This window comes from Macrobrachium nipponense, chromosome 12 (genome assembly GCF_015104395.2).
Source record: "Macrobrachium nipponense isolate FS-2020 chromosome 12, ASM1510439v2, whole genome shotgun sequence".
Taxonomy (NCBI): domain Eukaryota; kingdom Metazoa; phylum Arthropoda; class Malacostraca; order Decapoda; family Palaemonidae; genus Macrobrachium; species Macrobrachium nipponense.
Genome location: NC_087205.1, coordinates 16,042,571 through 16,067,570, shown reverse-complemented (window position 1 = coordinate 16,067,570; position 25,000 = coordinate 16,042,571). Strand labels below are relative to the sequence as shown.

Sequence of the window (25,000 nt, the reverse complement as noted above, 5' to 3'; positions counted from 1 at the left end):
AAAATACTTATAGGCCTACCAGCCGAAAACTTTTGTATCACGCGCCTCCTTGGGGGATGATGGGAGTTTTCAACGGATCAAGGCATTGTTTTGTTTACAAATCGCTCAACGCAGGCGGGCGGCAAGCGCGAATTTCCTGTTCTTATCGCACTAAAAAGTATGCAGTGGGACACATCTCGGAAATTATTTCGTCACTTTGACATAATTTTTGCACCATTTTAAATTATCCTTTACATGAAGTATTATATATGAAAATGTGTGCAATTTCATGTAAAATACAACAAAAAAATACTCATGATTGTAGCTTTTATCAGTTTTGAAATATTTTCATATAAATAACGATAAGTGCAAAAATTTCAACCTTCGGTCAACTTTGACTCTACAGAAATGGTTGAGAAACGCAATTGTAAGCTAAAATGCTTTATATTATAGTAATATTCAATCATTTGCCTTCATTTTGCAACAAATTGGACGTCTCTAGCACAATATTTCGATTATGGTGAATTTATGAAAAAACTTTTTCCTCACGTTCGTGCGATAACTCTTCCGATAAATTTTTTGTGCGATTGTCCTAATGTTTGCACCCTTTTAAATTTGCTGTTACATAAAGTTTTATATATGGAAATGTGCGCAATTTCATGCACAATACAACTAAAAACAAAACCCATGGTTGTAGCTTTTGATCAGTTTCGAAATATTTTCATATAAATAACGTTAAGTGCAAAAATTTCAACTTTCGGTCAATTTTGACTCTACCGAAATGGTCAAAAAACGCAATTGTAAGCTAAAACTCTTATATTCTAGTAATATTCAATCATTTAACTTCATTTTGCAACGACTTGGAAGTCTCTAGCACAATATTTCGATTTATGGGTGAATTTATGAAAAAACAAAAAAAAAAAAAAACATTTTCCTTACGTTCGCACGGTAACTCTTCCGAAAAAATCAGAATTTTTTTGTGCGATTGTCGAAATGTTTGCACCATTTAAAATTAGCTGTTACATAAAGTTTTATATATGAAAATGTGCGCAATTTCATGTAGAATACAACTAAAAATGATTGAAGGTTGTAGCTTTTCTCTTTTTTTGAAATATTTGCATATAAATCACGATAAATAGAAAAAAAACCACGTTCGGTCAAATTTGACTCTACCGAAATAGTTGAAAACGCAATTAGTAAGCTAAAACTCTTACGGCCTAGTAATATTCCGTCATTTTCTTCATTTTGAAACAAATTTGAAGTCTCTAAAACAATATTGTGATTATGGTGACAATTTTTGAAAAATATATTTACCTTCACTCCGCGCGCCGATTCGCGGCCGCAAGTCTCCGAAATACGTACTTCGCATTATCCTAATATTTGCTCCTTTTCATATTAACCTTTTTATAAAGTTTCATATATCAAAATATGCGCAAATTCATGAAGAATACAATAAAAAATAATTGAAGGTTGTAGCTTTCTCCATCTGTGAAATATGTCCATATAAAAAAATATATATATAAAAATTTCGACATTCGGTCAAATTTAACTCGTCCGAAATGGTCGAAATCTGCAATTCTAATCTAAAACTCTTACAGTATCGTAATATTCAATCATTTGTCTTAATTTTGAAACAAATTGGAAGTCTCTAAAACAATATTTAGAATTACGGTGAATTTTTGAAAATAACATTTTTTTACGTCCGTGCGTTACGAATTCGTACATCATTTTGTGATAGTATTTTTCCGGTGTTGCTTTTTTTGTTTTACTATGTATTATATATCAAAAGGATTGCAATTTAGTGTACAATACAACGAAAAAAAATTAACTCGTTAGCTTTGACCGTTTTTTGCACAGTGTGATTTGAATACAATTATCTATGAATTTTTTTTTTCGCTACCATATATCGCATTATTTATATATGATAATGATATTATTTTTCATTTTTCATGATTGCATACTAAACTTCAGGCAATGAAAAAAAAAATGAGCCAAAAATGAACTCTTAATCTTCAAAACTAAGCGCGCTGTGATTTGTTGAAAAAATTATTTTTTCCGCTTCCGCGCTCACTCCAAACCGGCGCCGGCATACAGGAGAGGTTTTGATTTTTAGGGCTTCGGCGTAAGAGGGTTAAGGTTAAGATTATTGTTAAATTATTGTTTTCAAGAAGAAATAATTATATATAGCAAATTATTGAGTAATTTTTGCCATCAGCAGTCAAATAATCACAATTATGGTAACATTCAAATTAGTACGTACATTTTTGTGCTTGTTGAAAATATGTGTTAGTGAACATGAGGTCTTATTCGTCCCACTATTTTAATATTAATGATGTTAATGATCCCACATTCATTTAACTGTACTATCATGAACAAAATAAATACCGTGTAATGAAAAAACATGAAAAAAGGAGAATAAAAAAAAAATCTTTGCTGCAGTAGTAGCGTTCGATTATGCTCCTGACCCCACAGTTCCGAAATCTGAAAAATTCCAAAAACTGGAACACGTCTGGCCCCAAGGATTTCGGATAATGGATTGTGTACCTGTATTAATAAAATGAATACAGATGTTAGTAATTTAACACCAAGGATACATTTGACTAGTGGGATGTTAAATGATTTTGGCCGTAAGTGAATTTATACATATTAATATACAGAACAAAATTGGTAAGACCTGTTGTATAGTACCCTAAATATTCCCTGTAGTAAATCAGGATCGGTGGGAAAAAGTTCCAGAAGTGTAGTACTGAGATAGCTCTACTGGTTTTCTTGATAGAAGAAAATTATATTAGGTGGTTTAAAAAAAATGCAAACTTTAGTCACTGTAGGAATTAAAGCAAGGGGATGGTAGCTAGACTATAATCTGGCTCAGATGCCTTTTTTTTCTGATTAAATAGAAAACTAGCTCTATGGTATCATTATTGTCATGCATGCACTTATGAATTTGATGTAGTAAGAATTTTAAGTTTTTCATTGTTTTTATGGAGTGGAGTACACATAAGATTGCTAAAGGGCAGGGTTTTAAAGGTGTAACAGGAGGAAAACCTCGCAGTTGCACTATGAAACAAATATTACGAGAGAGTGGAAAATAAGATGGAGGTACTATAGTAAAAGGAATGAAAAGGACATTCATTTCTGTTTTTATGCTATGTTCCTGTAGTAGAGAGATTTCTTGCAATGATGGTTATGTTTTATCAGGTTATGGATCAGCTGATATCTCAACTGGCAAGACATGATTGGATTAAGATAGCCCTAGATGTTGAGAGTGACATGATCAGTGACATTCTCCAGGTTTTGAAGACCATCAATTCAGTATTGTCTGATGAAGACAACAGTTACAGAGAAAGAATGGTGAGTGTAACTATTGTTGATCAATAGTTGTTTTATAAGATATTGTGATTCTGTTTGTTTGTTTGTTTGTTATGGTGTTTTTACGTTGCATGGAACCAGTGGTTATACAGCAACGCGACCAATGGCTTTACGTGACTTCCGAACCACGTCGAGAGTGAACTTCTATCACCAGAAATACACCTCTCTCACTCCTCAATGGAATGGCCGAGAATCGAACCCGCGACCACCGAGGTGGGACGCTAATACCATACCAACCACGCCGCTTTCTCATACTAATCTTTCACTCAGAAGAAAATTGATGCTTTATACTTTCAGATTTCATGTTTATTCCTAGTATTGAATTAGTAATGAAACTATTTGGATTCATTAACTCGGAAGAAATACCTCTCCCCCAAGTTTTCCACACATAACAGTTTTATTAGCATTTAATTTTTTGTTTAGCCATAAGAATTTGCTAAGCTTTAGCAAGTTTTTTTTTTATAGGCATCAGCTGGCCTTTAGGATAGGTTAACCCTTAAACGCCGACTGGACGTATTTTACGTCGACATTTTTTGTCTCTCGGGTGCCGACTGGACGTATTTTACGTCAACATACAAAAGTTTTTTTAAAAATTCGCGGAAAAATACTTTTAGGCCTACCAGCCAAAAACTCTTGAATCACGCGCCTTGGGGGATGCTAGGAGTTCACGGATCAAGGTGTTGTTTTGTTTACAATCATTACGCAGGCGCGCAAGCGCGAATTTCTTTCTTGCCGCACTAAAAAGTATCTGTGACACCTCGGAAATTATTTCGTCACTTTGACATAATTTTTTTACCATTTTAAATTAGTCGTTACATGGAGTTTTATATATGAAAATGTGTGCAGTTTTATGTAGAATACAACAAAAAAATACTCATGATTGTAGCTTTTATCAGTTTTGAGATATTTTCATATAAATAACGATAAGTGCCAAAATTTCAACCTTCGGTCAACTTTGACTCTACCGAAATGGTCGAAAAACGCAATTGTAAGCTAAAACTCTTATATTTTAGTAATATTCAATCATTTAACTTAATTTTGCAACTAATTGGAAGTCTCTAGCATAATATTTTGATTTATGGTGAATTTATGAAAAAACTTTTTCCTTACGTCCGCGCGGTAACTCTTCCGAAAAAAATCATACGTGCGATTGTGGTAATGTTTGCACCATTTTAAATTAGCCGTTACATAAAGTTTTATATATGAAAATGTGCGCAATTTCATGTATAATACAACTAAAAATAGTTGAAGGTTGTAGCTTTTCTCATTTTTGAAATATTTGCATATAAATCACGATAAATAGAAAAAAAAACCACGTTCGGTCAAATTTGACTCTACCGAAATGGTCGAAAAACGTAATTGTAAGATAAAACTCTTACAGTCTAGTAATATTCAGTCATTTATCTTCATCGTGAAACAAATTTGAAGTCTCTAGCACAATATTTAAATTTATGGTGAATTTAAAAAAAAAACTTTCCTTCCCTCGGCGCGCGGATTCTCCGCCACAAATCTCCGAAATGCGTAAGTCCCATTCTCGGAATATTTGCTCCGTTTCATATTAGGCATTTCATAGTTTTATATATGAAAATGTGCGCAATTTCATGTAGAATAAAACGAAAAATATTTGAAAGTTGTAGCTTTTCTTATTTCCGAAATAATTGCATATAAAAAAAAATATATAAAAAAAATTCGACATTCGGTCAACTTTAACTCGTCAGATATGGTCGAAAACTGCATTTGTAAGCTAATATTCTTACAGTATAGTAATATCCAATCATTTGTCTTCATTTTGAAAGAAATTGGAAGTCTCTAGGACAATATTTAGATTTATGGTGAATTTTTGAAAAAAATATCTATTTACGTCCGCGCATTACGAATTCATGCATTATTTTGTGATAATATTTTCTCTGTGGTGCTTTTATCGTTTTACAATGTGTTATATACCAAAATGATCGCAATTTAGTGTACATTACAACGAAAAAAAAAATTAACTTGTTACCTTTAACCGTTTTGCGCACAGCGCGATTTGAATACAATTATATATGAAATTTCGTTTTTGCGCTATCATATATTGCATTATTTTATATATTGATAATGATTGAATTTTTTTCATTCTTTTTGATGGTTGCATACTAAAACCGTTCAGGCAATGACAAAAAAAAGGAGCCATCTATCTATCTATCTATCTCTCTCTCTCTCTCTCTCTCTCTCTCTCTCTCTCTCTCTCTCTCTCTCTCTCTCTCTCTCTCTCTCTATCTTCAAAACTAAGCGCGCTGTGATTTTTTGAAAAAAATATTTTTTCCGCTTCCGCGCTCACTCTGAAACGTCTCCGGCACACGGGAGACATTTTTTTTTTACCGTTCGTTTCGGCGTTTAAGGGTTAATGGACAGGCATTAAAGAATTATAAAAATTATTTAATCTTCAAAACTAAGCGCGCTGTGATTTTTTGAAAAAAATATTTTTTCCGCTTCCGCGCTCACTCTGAAACGTCTCCGGCACACGGGAGACATTTTTTTTTTTTACCGCTTCGGCGTTTAAGGGTTAATGGACAGGCATTAAAGAATTATAAAAATTATTTAAGAAGACCAGGGAGCCTCATTTTTCTAGACTTGCATGGTAAATGCCTAAAGGATTTGTTTGTAAATGAGAAATGAATGTTGGAGAAAGGTTATCTTGAAGAATAAAGGTAAAAAAGCAGTGCAGCTGGGTGCAGAAGGGATGCTGTAAGGAACTTTCAATTTTATTTGCAGTATGTAGCTTAATACTTCTTTGTAGCAGTAAAACACACTTCCAGTATGTTGTACAATATATATATATATATATATATATATATATTATATATAATATATATATATATATATATATATAATATATATATACTATCTATTTATCTATCTATCTATCTATCTTCTCTCTCTCTCTCTCTCTCTCTCTCTCTCTCTCTCTCTCTCTCTCTCTCTCTCTCTATCTATATATATATATATATATATATATATATATATATATATATATACAGGCGGCCCTCGGTTAGCGGCAGGGGTTCCGTTCCTGGCCACCGACGCCAAGCGATTTTCGACGCTGAGCGATTTTAAAGCCTACGGCCGCCGCACACCTTCTTTCGAAACTCTAGACCAGTCAAAGGCGCCGTAATCCCACAACGGCGCAATAAGTAAAAGTATATTTATGCAGTATAGTACTTTAGAATTTACTGTACAGTACATGTGGGTATCTAGAGTATGTAAAGATATAATAAAGTTTATACAGTGTACAGGTAGCTGTAGTGTTCAGGTTACGATCATTAGTCTTGATAGTTCGATTTTATGAGAGATCAAATTACAATGGCCTAACTTTATCCATCTTCTAGTTACATAAGTTCAATAACAGCAAAAGAGAATGATGAAAGTATGGTTTTAACGTTATACTCGTTGCTTAAACGTGTACAACCATGAACAACCAAACGAGAAAACGACTTTTTTTTTCTAAGTACAACCGAACTGGATAACATCTGTTTGGCTTGTATTTCGATCATCGTACTACAGTGCAACATTACCGTATTTCTTATAAATGGCGTTATGTATAGAATAGAACTGAGATATCTTAATGTAATAACTTTATTCGCTATAGATCAGAGATCAATATAGATTAAAGATCAATCAGGAAATATACCGTTAAATTTAAACCTAATTTTGACTGAAGCTGAGAAAACTGTTCAAGCTGCTAATGACTATTATCGTACATCGGCAACAAGGATAAAACTGCAGTAAACGTCTGCCATCACACACAACCATAGATAAAATTCGGATAAAATAATTTTAATCGAAACTACTGTGCTTGAAAGAACACATTTTACTGTTGGTTTCACGCCGATATAAGATAAATAACGTAAAGTTCGTATTACGATGATATAAAGGATTACGTATTGCGAACGGAATCACATAATTTTTTACGCAATAAAACATGCCGCCAACGTAATCTGTTAACGAAAAAAAATAGTAGTTCACATTCACAACGAGACATATTCAATAAATATTTCCACCTAAAAACACGCTGTATAAGGAGAAATAACTTTGTCTCATATAAGTCAAGTATCTAGATATTCGTTTATGCTAACTAGAAGCAAGAGCATTCGCTCAGAATTGCGTTATGATGAAACAGACTCATATTCATCAGCTGATTTCAAACCACAACATTGGCCGCTCCGCGGAATACGGGCTTAAGTTTGCCGTAGTATTTTAAAATACAATAATATGAGAATACATACAATATTTCTTGGATACAGTAAAATAATGTATAACTTTTTAAAAGGATTTATGGAAAAAGATGCATAATTTAATAATAAAATAACACAATGCAATTTTTCGGAAACTGGCGGACAAGAACGAACATGAAAAACCATCCCCTGACAACGTGGAGCGTAGTTACAAAGGCTGCCTTAATTTGTATCTTATTTCTGTACAAAAATGAAAATACCTTTACGCAATATATTTTCATGCACATTTTAAACATAAAAGCATAAACATTTGAAAAATCGATACATCGATCGCTAAATTTGCTCTTTTTTTTAACTCTATATTTTTTGGAAGAGCGGCACGACGGCGGCAAAAAAAGTGCAAATTAGCGATCGATGTGTCGATTTTATAAATGTTTATGCTTTTATGTTTAAAATGTGTATGAAAATGTATTACGAATAGGGTATTTTTATTTCTGTGCAGAAATATGATAAAAAGGCAGCTTTTGAAACTCCCCTTCAAGTTATCGACTACGATGTGTTTTTCAAGTTCGTTCTTGTATGCCGCGGCGGCATACAAGAACGAACTTGAAAAACACATCGTAGTCGATAACTTGAAGGGGAGTTTCAAAAGCTGCCTTTTTATCATATTTCTGCACAGAAATAAAAATACCCTATTCGTAATACATTTTCATACACATTTTAAATCATAAAAGCAATAAACATTTATAAAATTGACACATCGATCGCTAATTTGCACTTTTTTTAAATCGATATTTTCGGAAGAGCGGCAGGCGGCGGCTTACAAGAAAGAACACGAAAAAAACATCGTATTGGTATCGTGAAGGGCAGTTTCAAAAGCTGCCTTTGTATCATATTTCTGTACAGAAATAAAAATGCCTTTCACGTAATACATTTTCACACACATTTTAAACAAAAGCATGAACAATTATGAATCGACACATCCATAGCTAAATTTGCACCTTATGTAACTCGATATTTTCGGCATAGAACAGCGTCAGAGGCATATATTTTACCCTAATACCTACGTAATAACTCTCCATAAAATTTGTTAATATAATTTGCATAACCTTTATGGTCTGAACAGCATTTCTACATATGTATGAACTCGTTAGACAACGGCGCTAGCGCGCTGTTAACTGAAATTTGTGCCGTAAAGATACCTTTAAAATGCCTTATTTTTTTAATGAATATTTTTGACGACCGCCGTAAAACCGATTCGCCGTTGAGTGATTGCGCCGTTAACCGCGGGCCGCCTGTATATATATATATATATATATATATATATATATATATATATATATATATATATATATATATATAGATATATATATTATATTATATTTATATATATATATATACTTAAAAATCCAAACATTGAGCCAATTAGTTACAACCTATTTATTTATTTGGTAAACAACAGTGATTACTGTATTTGTCAGTGTATAAGATGACCTCTTAATCTTTAAAAATCTCTGCCAAAAAGGTGGGGTTGTCATTTTATATGCCAAGTATAAAAAGCAAACCTTAAATCCTGCAGAGATTTTTAATGATAGGCTAACCAATGAAGTGTCAGTAGTTAACTACTGTCACAGCTATCCACACTGTAAAGAAAACAACTTTAATACAGTAGTAGGTAAAGTACTAAAGTGAATCGCTAGACAACACCATTATTATAAGGCAATGATATTAGACAATTTTGTTATTGGTACTTATTATTGTTACGTATGGGCCTGGCCTTGAAAGAGGCTCCGATACGTAAACAGAAATAGTTGAGGGAAAAATAGAATGAATTACTTGAACTTACCGCAAAAAGGATTTACAGTGATAATTTGCTCTAGAGGAGAAGGTTGCCAGAAACTCAGCTAATTACTTTACATCTAATTATTTACAAGAGGCCCTTACTGGCCTGGAGAAAAGTAAATGCAGCGTGTCCACACGTTGGGACCCATATGTCTCACAAATGGATAGCTGGCTAAAATGTGATTCACGTAATAAAAGCTGGGTTTCGATATCTTGCGGTAATGCAACACTTGCGGGCGGACAGACTTGACACGTGACTCAGGGGATCTGGGAAAAGATCCCAGATTAGACAAGATAAAAGAAAAAGGACTTCTTGCACAAGTTACGATTATTCAGTTCTCTAACACTGGGGCAAAGGAACTCTAATGTTTCACTGAGGTATGCACTGAAGACTTCATTGGTCTGGGACGATCACACAAGGGAAACATGCAGCCATGAGGCAGTGAGAAACAAAGGGATATTCAATGGAGTAGAAGTTTGATTTATGAAAATTAGGAGGGAAGGAACTGGCAATATGCTGCTTCACAAGACGTACCTGGATGCCATGATCAGTGTGGACCTTTGTAGAAAATGTGGCGTCCGGCTTTGTCTCAGGTCTGGGTCTCTTGGCGCGCCAGTACGCCGTTAGGCCTAAGGGGGAAGGCTGGTTGGAGACATCCGTCCGAGGTCACGACTAGAGCTGACTGAGGAAGATCGCAGGTGTCTTTCATGGGTGTTGGGGGTCAGCTTAACCCCCCACAAGCAGGACAATCCTGGAAACAGAACATACAGCCAGCAGAGGGTTCACAGGAAAAAGAGCTTAACATATAGGCCTAAGAAGTACCAGTCTGCCTACATCCTTCCCTTTGAGATACGTCCCTAAAGCTGACAAGAGTCTATTTTCCCCCTTCTCGCAGGAACTCCCTATCTCTGGCTGGCGTGTTTTGGTTTCCCGCCTAAAAATCAGCTGATATTTGGAGGAATATGGCTGCCGTTTTACAAATCAAAATAATTACTTAAATGCTGGGTAGACGAAAAGATCAATAAACGAAGCATTATACAATGCTCTTTTAAATTGATAGATAGTTTGAAGTTACTGAAAGGGTAAATTGGGTTGCTAGTCTAACTTTCTTGTTTACGAAACATAGCCGTGCTCATAGTTGGCAGCCATGCTTGAGTTATGAGCCTCGTTGTTTACTAAAGGACAATGCGTCTTTGGTAGTATTTTATAATCAAACTATGGGTGATATGATATCAATAGTTCCTCATTTATCCTTAATATTGGGGTTCTTTCCAATTTTAAAGGAATACATTCATGTGGATCTACTTTCAACGGGTATTACTCCGCCGATAGTGACAACACAGTCGTTGAGAATGCATCGTGATGTTTATATTTTTCCTAAAGGAATAAAAAAGTATTTTTTTAATGGTGAGCTGTGCCAAACATTTTAAAAACTTGAAGATACTGATTTTATTAATTTTGGGGGCAGTAATTCCAATAATTTTTTTTTACATGTACCAACTAACTTACATCAGCTGATAGTGTTACGTATTTGATAAGGTGGGAGTTATCATATACGGTGAACATACCTCTAAACCTGCATTTTTACATGAAAAAGGAGGGTTGTCTTATATGCCAAATTGCCTTGTACGCCGGCATATATGGTAGTATATAGTATTTATCTTGTGACTCAAATTCATGTACAGTGGACCCCCGTATTCGCGTTCTCCGGATTCGCGGACTCACACATTCGCGGATTTCTCTTGGGAACGTTTCCCTGCATTATTCGTGGAAAATTCGCGCATTCACTGTATTTTTCTATGAGAAATATCCACAAATTCCTGGTTTTTGTGATCAATTTCATCATAAAATGCACTTTTTGTGATAAAACTATTAAAAAAACCAAGTATGAAAATTTTTAGTCGTTTTTCTTAAGTTTTAACTAACGAAATAGGCTGTTTTTAGCACTTTTATAGGGGTTCCAAACATACGCGGATTCTAACTATTCACGGGGGGGTCTGGTACGCATCCCCCGCGAATACGGGGGGAACACTGTAATAGGAAATGCAGCTTTTTTTAGATTGGTTTCTCTTTAATATATAGATGTGAGACTTAACTGTATGGGTAGTTATGAGCAAAAGAACAAGTAATTGTATAATAGAGAAATTCAGTTAACCCAGACTTCTACCACAGAGCAACCAAAAAGACAACTTTTGATTACTTTATGCCATATTAATACATTCTTGTTTATAATTACTTATTAATTTTACCCAATTTTAGTCTTTATAACTCCAAAGAACCCTACTTATGTTAACCCTCTTACGCCGGAGCGGTAAATAAAAAATTGTCTCCCATGTGCCGGAGGGGTTTCGGAGTGAGCGCGGAAGCAGAAAAATATTTTTTTCAAAAAATCACAGTGCACTTAGTTTTCAAGATTAAGAGTTCATTTTTGGCTCCTTTTTTTGTCATTGCCTGAAGTTTAGTATGCAACCATCAGAAATGAAAAAAATTATCATTATCATATATAAATAATGCGATATATGATAGCGGAAAAACGAAATTTCATATACGTATAATTGTATTCAAATCGCGCTGTGCGCAAAAAGTTAACAAGTTACTTTTTTTTCGTTGTAATGTACACTAAATTGCGATCATTTTGGTATATAACACATTGAAAAACGATAAAAGCAACACAGAGAAAATATTATCACAAAATAATGCATGAACTCGTAACGCGCGGATGTAAACAAATATTTTTTTCAAAAATTCACCATAAATCTAAATATTGTCCTAGAGACTTCCAATTTCTTGCAAAATGAAGACAAATGATTGAATATTACTATACTGTAAGAGTATTAGCTTACAATTGCAGTTTTCGACCATATCTGACGAGTTAAATTTGACCGAATGTCAAATTTTTTTATATATATTTTTTTTATATGCAATTATTTCGGAAATAAGAAAAGCTACAACCTTCAAATATTTTTTGTTTTATTTTACATGAAAATGCGCACATTTTCATATATAAAACTTTATGTAACGGCTAATTTAAAATGGTGCAAACATTACCACAATCGCACGTATGATTTTTTCGAAGAGTTACCGCGCGGACGTAAAGAAAATGTTATTTTTTTTCATAAATTCACCATAAATCAAAATATTGTGCTAGAGACTTCCAATTTGTTGCAAAATGAAGGTAAATGCTTGAATATTACTAGAATATAAGCGTTTTAGCTTACAATTGCGTTTTTTGACCATTTCGGTAGTCAAAGTTGACCGAAGGTTGAAATTTTGGCAATTATCGTTATTTATATAAAAATATCTCAAAACTAATAAAAGCTACAATCATGAGTATTTTATTGTTGTATTCTACATAAAAATGCGCACATTATCATATATAATTCTTCATGTAACGGCTAATTTACAATGGTACAAAAATTATGTCAAAGTGACGAAATAATTTCCGAGATGTGTCACAGATACTTTTTAGTGCGGCAAGAAAGTAATTCGCGCTTGCGCGCCTGCGTAACGATTGTAAACAAAACAACTCCTTGATCCGTGAACTCCCAGCATCCCCCAAGGCGCGTGATTCAAAAGTTTTAGGCTGGTAGGCCTATAAGTATTTTTCCGCGAATTTAAAAAAAAACTTTTGTAAGTCGACGTAAAATACGTCCAGTCGGCACACGGGAGACAAAAAATGTCGACGTAAAATACGTCCAGTCGGCGTAAGAGGGTTAAGGTTTCCAGGTAAGGAACTGGTTGATACAGAGGTGTTATATAGCACTGTATGAAAAACATTGCATCGATATATTTTTTGCTTACTAAGCAAAGTATTGTGATATACTTTTGTGAACAAGTCCAAGAGATGTACCATAAATTAACACATTTATAGAGAATGATAGTAATTCTGCTTTCTGAATGTCATTGACAATTGTTCCGATATGTAATACAAACCTTTCGGTCCTTTAACAATAGGAATATACTTCGGCGTAGCTGGAATTATGGCCGTTGAATCTTGAACAAGGTGGTTAGGCAGTAACTACTGTGGGGCAGGCTAGCCTGCCCGGATGTAAACACTCCACTTTACTTTCGGCCGTCTTCCGAGGAAGACGTGTGTTTGTGAGCTCCGGCTGACTGGTCGTTAATCTTTTTACCCGGTGGGATCCTTTTGGTTTATTTTTTTTGATATTAATACAAAACAAAGGTTTGTCCTTGGTTTTTCAATTAATATACAAACCCACATTTTGTGATAGCCTTTGTAACCACCCCTCTACTTGTGTCAAGAGCTGGCGGCTAAGGTATGCCAACATAACACTGGCTCAGACCTGCATGAGAACGAGATATGTATTTATCGTGAGGATGAGACATGTATTTAACGCAAGTGATATTGATCCTGTAACGGGACATGTATTCATCCGGAAATTACGCTTACTCTTGGGAATTACCAAAGGAACTTCAAGGTTTGTCCGTGTTTTGTTGTTATGGTAATTTCTCTTCTCCTTCTTCCTTTCACTTACTATCGGAAGAAGGTAGAAGGATGGGCATGCGGTGCTGATGTTGGGGGATCTCCTCTCACATCGGAAGACGGCGCCCTTGGATGTATGAGGAGTATCCTCATTTCTTTTTTTTTTTTTTTCCTTATTTTACAGACTAGTGGTGAATTGTGTTTTCAGCAGTATTGGTTGGATGCTCTTCGTATTGGTGATCCTAACATTGGAATTGTACCTATGACTCGTAGCATGTTGCGTACCGATCCTCGAGTGTTTGTACTGATCCCCTGCTGATAATCATTTTCATTACCACTACTACCCAGGAGTTATGTCACTGGACGATGCTGTCGCGCCGCCCTGTGAGGTTTATCTACTCCTGATGGTAGAAGTCTGGCAGAAGGAGAAACTGAAGAGAAAGAGAGCTCGTCAAGTGTTGTCATCCTCCTCTTCGAGATCATCATTTCTTCATGCCTCCCCCCTTTCAACTTTTAAGGCTTTGCCATAAGAGAAGGTGGTCTCCCCCCCTAAGAAGTCTCGTCACGGGACTTCTAAGGGTCTGTCTCACTCCGATGAGACAGGTGGGTCTTCTGCGGGTCCTCCCTTTCCTTCGGGAACGGGGCCCGTCTCTCCTTCCTCGGGGAGGAAGCAGACGGGGACCATGGAGGTACTGGCCAGCTCTGGTATCTCCTCTCCCGGTTCCGAAGGTTCCACCTCCGGACTGGGAACCGTCTCGGCCGCCCGCTTGCGAGTGTTATCTAGTGTAAGCCAGGGTCCAGACTGCGGAGTTCGCTCACCGTGTCAGGACCCAGGCACGGAGTGGAAGATGGTAGGAGTCGCTCTGGTGACTCTCACCAGACCAGCGATCGCTCTCGCAGCGATTGTCCGGTGCCCAGGGTTGACGTGACGTTCCCGCGGGTCCATGCACGCAGAGACCGGTGGAGGTGGGCCATCCAGCCCTCTTTTAATTATAATCCTTTTCTTTCAGAGACAGCCCCACCCAGCCGACGGTTGCGCGAACAGTCTCGGGGGTGGCAGACGCTTCACCTGCCAGGTAGGAGTTTCGTAGCCCTCCTCGAGGAAGCTTTCTCTCCACTGCTACTCCCGCAGGTCCCTCCAGACAGGTGCAGTTGGGCCGTGTTGCTTCGGCAACTGCCCCAACTCCACCCTGGATGGAGTACCTGTCGGTTTTCCAGAGGAACTGGCGAAGAGGAAGTCCAGGAAGAAGAGGAAGGTGTCACCGTCGTCTTCTGCCGCCTCTTCCTCTTCGACTTCTGAGGCCCTCCAGCTGAAGAAGAAGAAGGTAGCCTCCTCCCCCCTAAGAAGTCTTGCTCAGAGACCTCTATGGGTCTGCCCCACTCCGGTGGGGCAGTTGGGGCTTCTGCTGGTCCTCCTGTTCCTTCGGGAACGGGGCCCGTCTCTCCTTCCACAAGGAAGAAGATGACGGGGACCGGAGGAGTACCGGCTAACACCGATACCTCTTCTCCTGGCACCAGAGGTTCTGCCTCGACGCCAGGTACCATCTCGGACTCTCGTTCGCGAGAGGTACCGAGTGTACGGTCACCTGCGGGTGACCGTGCAGCCAAGTCCCAGGCAACCGAGTTCGCTCGGCGCCAGGATCCAGGCACGGAGCGGAAGACTTGTGGGAGTCGCCCAGGTGACTCCCAGGCCAGTGATTGCTCTCGTGGTGAACCGCCGGTACCCAGGGTTGACGCGACAGTCCCAGACTGGGCGGGCTGAGGCGAGGAACCGGTCCCTTCTGTCGCCTGGACCAGCCTCGGCTGGTCAAAGCGGCGTGATGCGCTGTGAGGACAGGCCTCGCACCCACATTGACAGCAGACTCTGCCGGTCCCCTGACCGCCGCTCCCACCGCGACAGCGGACTCTGCCAGTCTCCTGACCGCCGCTCCCACCGGGACCGGGGCGGATAGAGGGGAACCAGCAGCAGCTCTTCTGATGCTCGGGACCATCGCTGCTGTACTCGGTCCAGCTGCTCTCCCCGGGAGAGTTGCTAGAGTAGGCCTGCAGATCGATCGCCACCGCCTTGTCTCTCCATTCCTCGTCCTTCGGGTTGAGGATAGGACTCGATCTCACACTGGCTGGTCGGACGATTGATGCGGTAAGCCTATACATCCTTTTATGTTTCTTATCAGAATCATAGACGCAATCCCGCTCCTTCCTCTAGCAAGGGGAGGAAGGAGACTGACAATAATGCAAACCCTTCCCAGAACTTTGCATTAATGTCTCCGACGCCAATATTCTTCACAGCCCCTTTTTGGATGAGTCACGATCCCTCACTCATTTCGAAAAGGCCCAGACGTCTGACTCTTGATCACGCAGCTCCTATATACTCCGATCAAGTTGTCAGAGGCAGCAGGGCACTCCTTGCTCTTCACCAGGGAGGAGTAGCCTAGGTGCGCAGAACTCCAGTCAGTTCTAAAGGCTCACTCAGATTTCTCCCACCAATCACTGAGTCTTCCTATTGTAAAAGGACCGAAAGGTTTGTATTACGTATCGGAACAAATAACAATTTGTCGAAAATTGTATTTTTCCTAACTATACAAACCTGAGGTTCTTTAACAAATATGCCCACCTCATGCCACCCCTCAATCTGAACCTGGGCCGAAAGGCAAAGTGGAGTGTTTACATCCGGGCAGGCTAGCCTGCCCCACTGCCTAACCACCTTGTTCAAGATTCAACGGCCATAATTCCAGCTACGCCGAAGTATATTCCTATTGTTAAAGGACCGAAAGGTTTGTATAGTTAGGAAAAATACAATTTTTGACAAATTGTTATTTTATCATTCTTTGTTTAGAAATAATGGTGTTTACACTTTGATACAATAATTGCAGAGTCGAATGGACAGAATGATTCAAGAGCACAGTAAAGAGAAAGCAACTGGCCAGCTTCCCCCACCTCTAGTCACTCTAGCACAGATTTTGCCACCATTATCAAACTCTCAAGTGGGAAGTGAATCCCATCATCATGATCCCCCTAATGGAGATAATTTGTTAAAGCAAGTCAAGTCACTGAATAAAGCTTTAACAGTTGCCAGGGAACAGATTTATGCTGCTAGAAACCCTCAGTTCTCACGACTTAGTAGGATGTAAGTACTTTATATATTTTTGCTTGGTAGGAGGTAAGTACTTTATATATTTTAAATAAGGTAGGATTGAAAATTCTTTGAAGCATAACAAAGCTAGATACACTTCCTAATAGTTTATATACATTTAAACAGTGGTGTAATTATAATGATCAGATATTTCAGAATATAGAAGAGTGTAGAGAACTTGTGTGACATGTAACTCCATATATTGTGAAGTTTCACAAGTATTTTTGCTAAATGATTTTATTTTGCAGCATCTGAGATACTCCAACCTCAAAGATGCACCCCAATTTTGTATATTTTTTTACTTCATTTATTTTAGAAATACTGTACTTAGTTTTAAATTTTTCAAGTTCATTTTTTTTTAATATTTGATAAGTTTTCTCGAGGTGGCATACCAGCAAACTGGAAAACTTGAGGAGTTTACCACATTTCATCAGAATTTTCTTGCCAAACATTGTCTCATGGTGTGCAGATGGATGGGGCTACACCTGATGCAGTATTTTGAGAATTTTATAGTATTGGATGTAGGCTTATGTAGCAATATTTTTGTCACAGACAAAGGATATAGGAGTTCAGTTGGTTTCATCGAACCCCATCATTCTAGATTGTTCCTAGACACACAGCATTTTGTCTTAAGGATAGTAGTAGTATAAACTGTTGCTCAACTGTCACCTGGAACCTCCTTTTGTTGGTGCTTAAGAGTCACTTTTGTAGTTAATTGAAACCTTTTCCGAGTTCCCCAGGTCTCTTTCATAGCTGTGCCGATTGTCTTTGATTTATTACTTTGCATTTTCATTATTTATCTATTTTAAAGAGAATGATTCACAAGATACATAAAGTCAAGTGTGTGATAGCAAACTTACTTGCTTCGTCTGCCACTGAACCTTTGTGCTTGGTCTCAAAGTTTACATAAGTCTTATTCTTCTGGATTGCTATTAAAGAGTGACAGCCTTCCAATTGTGTATGCCAACCAGCCAAGTTCCTTTTTCCTTCGTTGACCATCCCAGCATGGCCATTAACCAATCCAGCCCTCCCAGCTTCTAGTTTTATAAGTTACATTTGGCAGTTTTCCATCAAGATGAAAGATAAAGTACTTTTTTTTTTATTATATGTGACTGAAACAGCTGTACTTGTTGTTTCAGTTCTGCCCATTACTTATTCAGATGTTTTCCCACAAATGGAGAAGCTTCCATTATTGCATGCATGAAGGATTGTCTGACTGTGCCAATTGCATCACTGTACATCTGATGTCTAGGCCAGTCCATTACAATGCTTCTGATTGGCTATTGATAAGCCAATCACAGGGCTGGAAAACTCTGTCTCTCTTGAGAGTTCACATAGGCAGGATGTATATTCCACCTCTCCAGAGGGATACTTTTGAAAAACTTATCCCTCAGGAGAAGTGAACATACGTTCTGCCCATGTGAACTCTCGAGAGAGAGACAGAGTTTCCAGCCCTGTGATTGGCTTATCAACAGCCAATCAGGAGCATGGTAAAGGACTGGCCTAGACACCAGATGCACAGTTAATGCCGATCTACTATAGCTAAGGGTGTGTAAATCTACTATAGTTAATTAATATGACTGTTAATGCTTCTGTGCAACAGCAGGCAATGCTTTCTATTCAGGTGTAACTTAAGGATATCCTGTCACCTGCTCCTCACATGGTGCTCTCTCCTACCCTCCACCCAGGTTTTTTAAAAAGGGACACAAATGAGGGATGACATCATGAGACTACAGGTTTTTCTAATAGTTGTCTGTACATAGTAGTTGATATTGCTTTTATCCTTTGGATAAAATTTTAGTGTTTGTTTCAAGACCCTGATGCAGGCTATGAGTGGAAAACTAAATTTTTAAATTTTTAATCTTATTAACAGTGTAGCATGACCTTTGGAGTCATAAGACATACTATATCAAACAATGTTGAAATACCCTTAAGTAGCTGTGTTTAGAACTTTAGTAAGCCTATACCTTCTATTAAATGAATACTTTAACTTTATTTTAAAGAGATAATTGAAAACTTCAGTCATAAAACATCAGTTCCTTATTTAGTGTCATAACAGGAGCAGAGATCTTTAAGTTTTCACCATGAGAGCAGACTCACATATATTATGAAATAGTATACTTGGAAATTTCAGAAATATACATGATTTTGGCATAAGTCAAATAATAGTTTTACAATATTTACAAATTATGTTGATAACTAATTGTACTAAAATTATTTGTTTTCATAGGGTTATGAACTGTGAACTTCTTGAGATAGGTCTATTTGGAAAAGCTGGAAGCCTCAAAACACTGCCTTTTACTTGGCTTGACCCAAAACTTGTTGAGAAATACACAAACCTTGAACAAGAGGACTGGAAGTTGAAGCAGAAAGTTTTACATCTGCTTAGTCAATATGAAGAAAAGAAAAAGGTTAGTGTCTTAGTGAAACACGACTTGTAGCTGGCATGTTAATATGATGATGGTAAAAGTAATTTAATGTTCAATCCTTTTGGCATTAGCTGTGTTACTTTAATCAATTTACCCAAGAATTTAGGATTTTCATGCTATTTTTTTTAATGAAATCACTGCTGTCATAGTAAGGATACCACCACACTGCTGTAACATCAGCAACATATTGCATAAATATCACACGAGTTAAAACAAGAGACTGGAAAATGCTGGATAATCATATGAAGTGCTACTGGTCAGGACTACTGTTAGGTGTCGACCTATATTCAGCCGCTTGTGATAGGTTGCTGATGTGTATTTATGACATGTTTTACTGCAGTATGGATGCATCTTTAAGTACAAGTCCAAAGATGAGTTCATCAGTTTGTATATTAAATTTGTACTAAGAATTAAAAATCTAGTTCTAACAATTGTTAAAAACCAAATAGTCATTTACTTATTTACCAGTCTTGGTAGACAGATAAAAATCAAGAAAGTAAAATTACACTATCTTTCCAGTTGTTGCAGATTGAACCAACATTACGCAAAGAGATGATACAGTGGACGACTGATGTAGTAAATGCTCTTAGGTAACTAGCATTATCTGTATTGGCATTACTGCTGTATATTCAGATATATCAGTGGCTTAACCACAATAGTTATGATTATCATGGGTAGAATTAAGCATCTTTGAAACATGGGTACTTTTTAACTTTTTTACACTTCAGGAGAGATTTGATGAAACATGGATACTTTTTAACTTTGTAACACTGCAGGAGAGATTTGAATCTTTCTAAAGTTGAGTTTTGGTCATAGGTAAGCATTCTAGCATCCTTTGATATCAGATGTCTGATTGATGGTATTAGTTTCATTGCTCTTGCCTGTGCTGCTTCTAACTTTTCTGTGTCCTTCCTCTTATATACTAGTACTTGTACACAACATACTGTATTGTAAGTGGGGTTGAAGTTAGTATTGTCTCCTTGTTCTTAAGTGGTAAAGTAATTCAGTTTATAATAATATATCTGGGCTTTCTTTTCAACTTTTATACATTGCTTAAAGAACTGTTAGTCACCGTTTTATTTTTTTAAACAGGTATGATTAAAGTTGTGTAAATATTATATGGAGTGTTTGTTGCTGATGACAAAGTTTTGTTGAATAGTGTTCAATATAATCTTAAACAAGTTAGAAAAGTTTATTAAAACCTCTTCCTTTAACTGTCAGGGAATTTACTGAAAACTCTTCACTCATCCATCATGGAATATGTTGAACACTTCTTTTAACCATCATGGAGAAGCCAGAATGGTTCATTGTTGGTCCTAGTTCATCATTTACATCAAAGCAGTAACTTCATTAGCACAGATCTCTGCAGCTTCTCTGAAATTACTGCTGGTGATTTTTCTGTTAGAACTACTTGACCTGTCCCATCAAAAAAATTGCTGATTCCATCAGCAATTTTGCAAGCACTTATCAAGAATGAAAATAAGTGTTTGCTAGGTACTGGCTTACTATGATATCAGATGTCTGATTGATGGTATTAGTTTCTTTGCTCTTGCCTGTGCTGCTTCTAACTTTTCTGTGTCCTTCCTCTTATATACTAGTACTTGTACACAACATACTGTATTGTAAGTGGGGTTGAAGTTAGTATTGTCTCCTTGTTCTTAAGTGGTAAAGTAATTCAGTTTATAATAATATATCTGGGCTTTCTTTTCAACTTTTATACATTGCTTAAAGAACTGTTAGTCACCGTTTTATTTTTTTAAACAGGTATGATTAAAGTTGTGTAAATATTATATGGAGTGTTTGTTGCTGATGACAAAGTTTTGTTGAATAGTGTTCAATATAATCTTAAACAAGTTAGAAAAGTTTATTAAAACCTCTTCCTTTAACTGTCAGGGAATTTACTGAAAACTCTTCACTCATCCATCATGGAATATGTTGAACACTTCTTTTAACCATCATGGAGAAGCCAGAATGGTTCATTGTTGGTCCTAGTTCATCATTTACATCAAAGCAGTAACTTCATTAGCACAGATCTCTGCAGCTTCTCTGAAATTACTGCTGGTGATTTTTCTGTGTTAAACTACTTGACCTGTCCCATCAAAAAAATTGCTGATTCCATCAGCAATTTTGCAAGCACTTATCAAGAATGAAAATAAGTGTTTGCTAGGTACTGGCTTACTATGATATCAGATGTCTGATTGAATGGTAATTAGTTTTCTTTGCTCTTGCCTGTGCTGCTTCTAACTTTTCTGTGTCTCTTACCTCTTAGGTACTAGTACTTGTACCACACATACTGTATTGTAAGTGGGGTTGAAGTTAGTATTGTCTCCTTGTTCTTAAGTGGTAAAGTAATTCAGTTTATAATAATATATCTGGGCTTTCTTTTCAACTTTTATACATTGCTTAAAGAACTGTTAGTCACCGTTTTATTTTTTTAAACAGGTATGATTAAAGTTGTGTAAATATTATATGGAGTGTTTGTTGCTGATGACAAAGTTTTGTTGAATAGTGTTCAATATAATCTTAAACAAGTTAGAAAAGTTTATTAAAACCTCTTCCTTTAACTGTCAGGGAATTTACTGAAAACTCTTCACTCATCCATCATGGAATATGTTGAACACTTCTTTTAACCATCATGGAGAAGCCAGAATGGTTCATTGTTGGTCCTAGTTCATCATTTACATCAAAGCAGTAACTTCATTAGCACAGATCTCTGCAGCTTCTCTGAAATTACTGCTGGTGATTTTTCTGTGTTAAACTACTTGACCTGTCCCATCAAAAAAATTGCTGATTCCATCAGCAATTTTGCAAGCACTTATCAAGAATGAAAATAAGTGTTTGCTAGGTACTGGCTTACTATGATATCAGATGTCTGATTGATGGTATTAAGTTTCATTGCTCTTGCCTGTGCTGCTTCTAACTTTTCTGTGTCCTTCCTCTTATATACTAGTACTTGTACACAACATACTGTATTGTAAGTGGGGTTGAAGTTAGTATTGTCTCCTTGTTCTTAAGTGGTAAAGTAATTCAGTTTATAATAATATATCTGGGCTTTCTTTTCAACTTTTATACATTGCTTAAAGAACTGTTAGTCACCGTTTTATTTTTTTAAACAGGTATGATTAAAGTTGTGTAAATATTATATGGAGTGTTTGTTGCTGATGACAAAGTTTTGTTGAATAGTGTTCAATATAATCTTAAACAAGTTAGAAAAGTTTATTAAAACCTCTTCCTTTAACTGTCAGGGAATTTACTGAAAACTCTTCACTCATCCATCATGGAATATGTTGAACACTTCTTTTAACCATCATGGAGAAGCCAGAATGGTTCATTGTTGGTCCTAGTTCATCATTTACATCAAAGCAGTAACTTCATTAGCACAGATCTCTGCAGCTTCTCTGAAATTACTGCTGGTGATTTTTCTGTGTTAAACTACTTGACCTGTCCCATCAAAAAAATTGCTGATTCCATCAGCAATTTTGCAAGCACTTATCAAGAATGAAAATAAGTGTTTGCTAGGTACTGGCTTACTATGCAACAGCAAACACCAGGGGAAACTCGACGAGTACATTCGCTCTCAGTTGCTAAATAGGTCTTGTAATTTTAGAGCAGTTACAACTGCTTTTAAGAAATACATTGATGATTAGTTAATTGATGGCATTGCATATATGCAAAGAGTTGCTGGAGAATACTGTTTCATGTTTCACTTGCTGGCAGCTAAAATTTTAAAAATCGTGGTAACACTAGTTTGTGATGGTTAATTGGCCCTACCCACTTTCAGGATAAGGAAGTTACAACACAGGTGAGCATCAGTAGTTTTCTGCTGGCTCTCGACTTTAGTTCAGTTGTGAACAGTTGGCTTCATTATGATTTTTGTCTATTTCTCCATCAGTGTTTTTCTCTCTTTGGTGATGTATTGGTAGCCTTTGGCTTTATAGTTTAAGTTTTTCATTAGATTCTTTGGTAACAAGACTATTACTGGAATCGACTTGTAGTTTAGTTGACTTAACATATCCGACTCAAGTGCAATACGAGACTAACGCAAACCAAATATAATTCACACTGTATGTACGGAATGTAAGGGACAGGTGTGCTCCATTAATTTGACCAGCAATGAGTTTTCTGACTGGGATGCCAAAAGATTGAGTGTATTAGGAGCACATTTAAACAAATTAGACAAGGACAGGAAATGTAAAGCAGCCACTAGAGCCAAGAGTAAAACATAGGGAATAAGACTTTAGATGGTTCTGTTAAGTCTTCTGTAGATGTTATCGTAATTTCTGTAGTGCTCCTTCTTTGTCCCCCAATACTTTATCTAATCAACCTGCTCCTTTACCCAGCTCCCTCGCTTTGGACCCCGAACCCCATGCCAGCCGTGAGTCCAAAATGAATCTTAATTTTGACCAGAAGATTGGTCTAATAGTGGACACGGTGGCCCTATTGGGCATATCAGTGAAAGTCCTAATGGACAAAGTGGATAGTACAAGTGTTGGTGAAGTGACAGTGAGGAGGTGCCTGTTCGTCCCGCTGATGCTCCTAGGCAAAGGTCACTGGTGTACTCCCCTACAAGTGGGAGCAGTCATACCAGAAGCCCAGGGGAGGTCAGTGGGGTCAGCCTGTTGTAGCGGCCCAGGTTGCAACTTCGGATGGCCGTTAGAAAAGCATCCAGATGGAAGTGAGTTGGCTGTTCTTTAGTTTTGAGTCTTCTAGCTCATAGTGGAAGCACCGATTGCTCTTTGGTGACGTATTGCGCCCACGGAAAAGGTCCCCAGTAAACTGTGTTTGCTTTTCAGCAGTGTCGTGCAAGTGTTTTAGAGATCCCTTGCTATCATCGCGCAGTTTTTGGGATTCTCTAGAGCATTTTCCACCAGAATGTCCTGTGCCAATGCCAGGGCGTTCTTCATCAAAGAATCCCTTCTTCTAAGAGCAACCTCCCATTGGCACCTGAGCTCCCTTTAGCACCCCAGCGCTCTGAGTACATACTCTCATTTGCCTGACCACGTTATGGTTGTAGCAGCAATCGGTCTATGGAGTGTTCGGCACGGCCTCATGTGCCAGCTGCTTCAGCTTACCCTCCTGCCGACAATACTGAGGACTCATTGTTAGGCCTGATTCAGGGACAACTTATCACCATCATGAATGTACTTAAGAAGGAGCCCTCAACAGAAGTGCACACAGCTCCTCAGACAGCTGTGGACACAAACTTATCACTGATCTCCTCAGTTGAAGAGTGATATTGGCAGAGTTGATCAGAATTCTACACCTTCAGCTTATGCAGCCTTAATGAATTATTTACTGCAAAGGTTCCTGAGGTTTTTCTCTTCAGCAGCTCTGCCTTCCCTGGCTTTAACTTTCTTTATAGGAAACAGGCCAACTTCTGAAGAGGGTGCTTTCATCCTCTGCTAGGAAGGCACTTAATGATCTTGAGAGCTCACAGAGATGAGAGAGCAAGGAAAGTCTTCTTTTATTTACCCCCTCCTCGTTTCGTACATTGGTACATTGGAGAAATGATGCATACATATGTTACTGTGGAAGCTCCATCTCTGGGGTTGGCTTCCTTGTTCCAGGGAGACTTCTCCAGCTCATTGATTC

At 37.4% G+C, this 25,000-nt stretch overlaps 1 protein-coding gene across 1 annotated transcript in view; it reads left to right on the top strand.

Moving 5' to 3' along the window:
• LOC135224362 (uncharacterized) overlaps nucleotides 1-21,238 on the top strand; it is a 102,656-nt gene extending 81,418 nt beyond the window's left edge. The window contains 4 exon segments of the mRNA XM_064263303.1: nucleotides 3,178-3,330; nucleotides 16,720-16,973; nucleotides 19,210-19,390; nucleotides 19,928-21,238. Coding sequence (XP_064119373.1) covers nucleotides 3,178-3,330; nucleotides 16,720-16,973; nucleotides 19,210-19,390; nucleotides 19,928-20,002 — 663 coding nt within the window. The 3' untranslated portion in view covers nucleotides 20,003-21,238.
• Nucleotides 21,239-25,000: the final 3,762 nt, after the last annotated feature.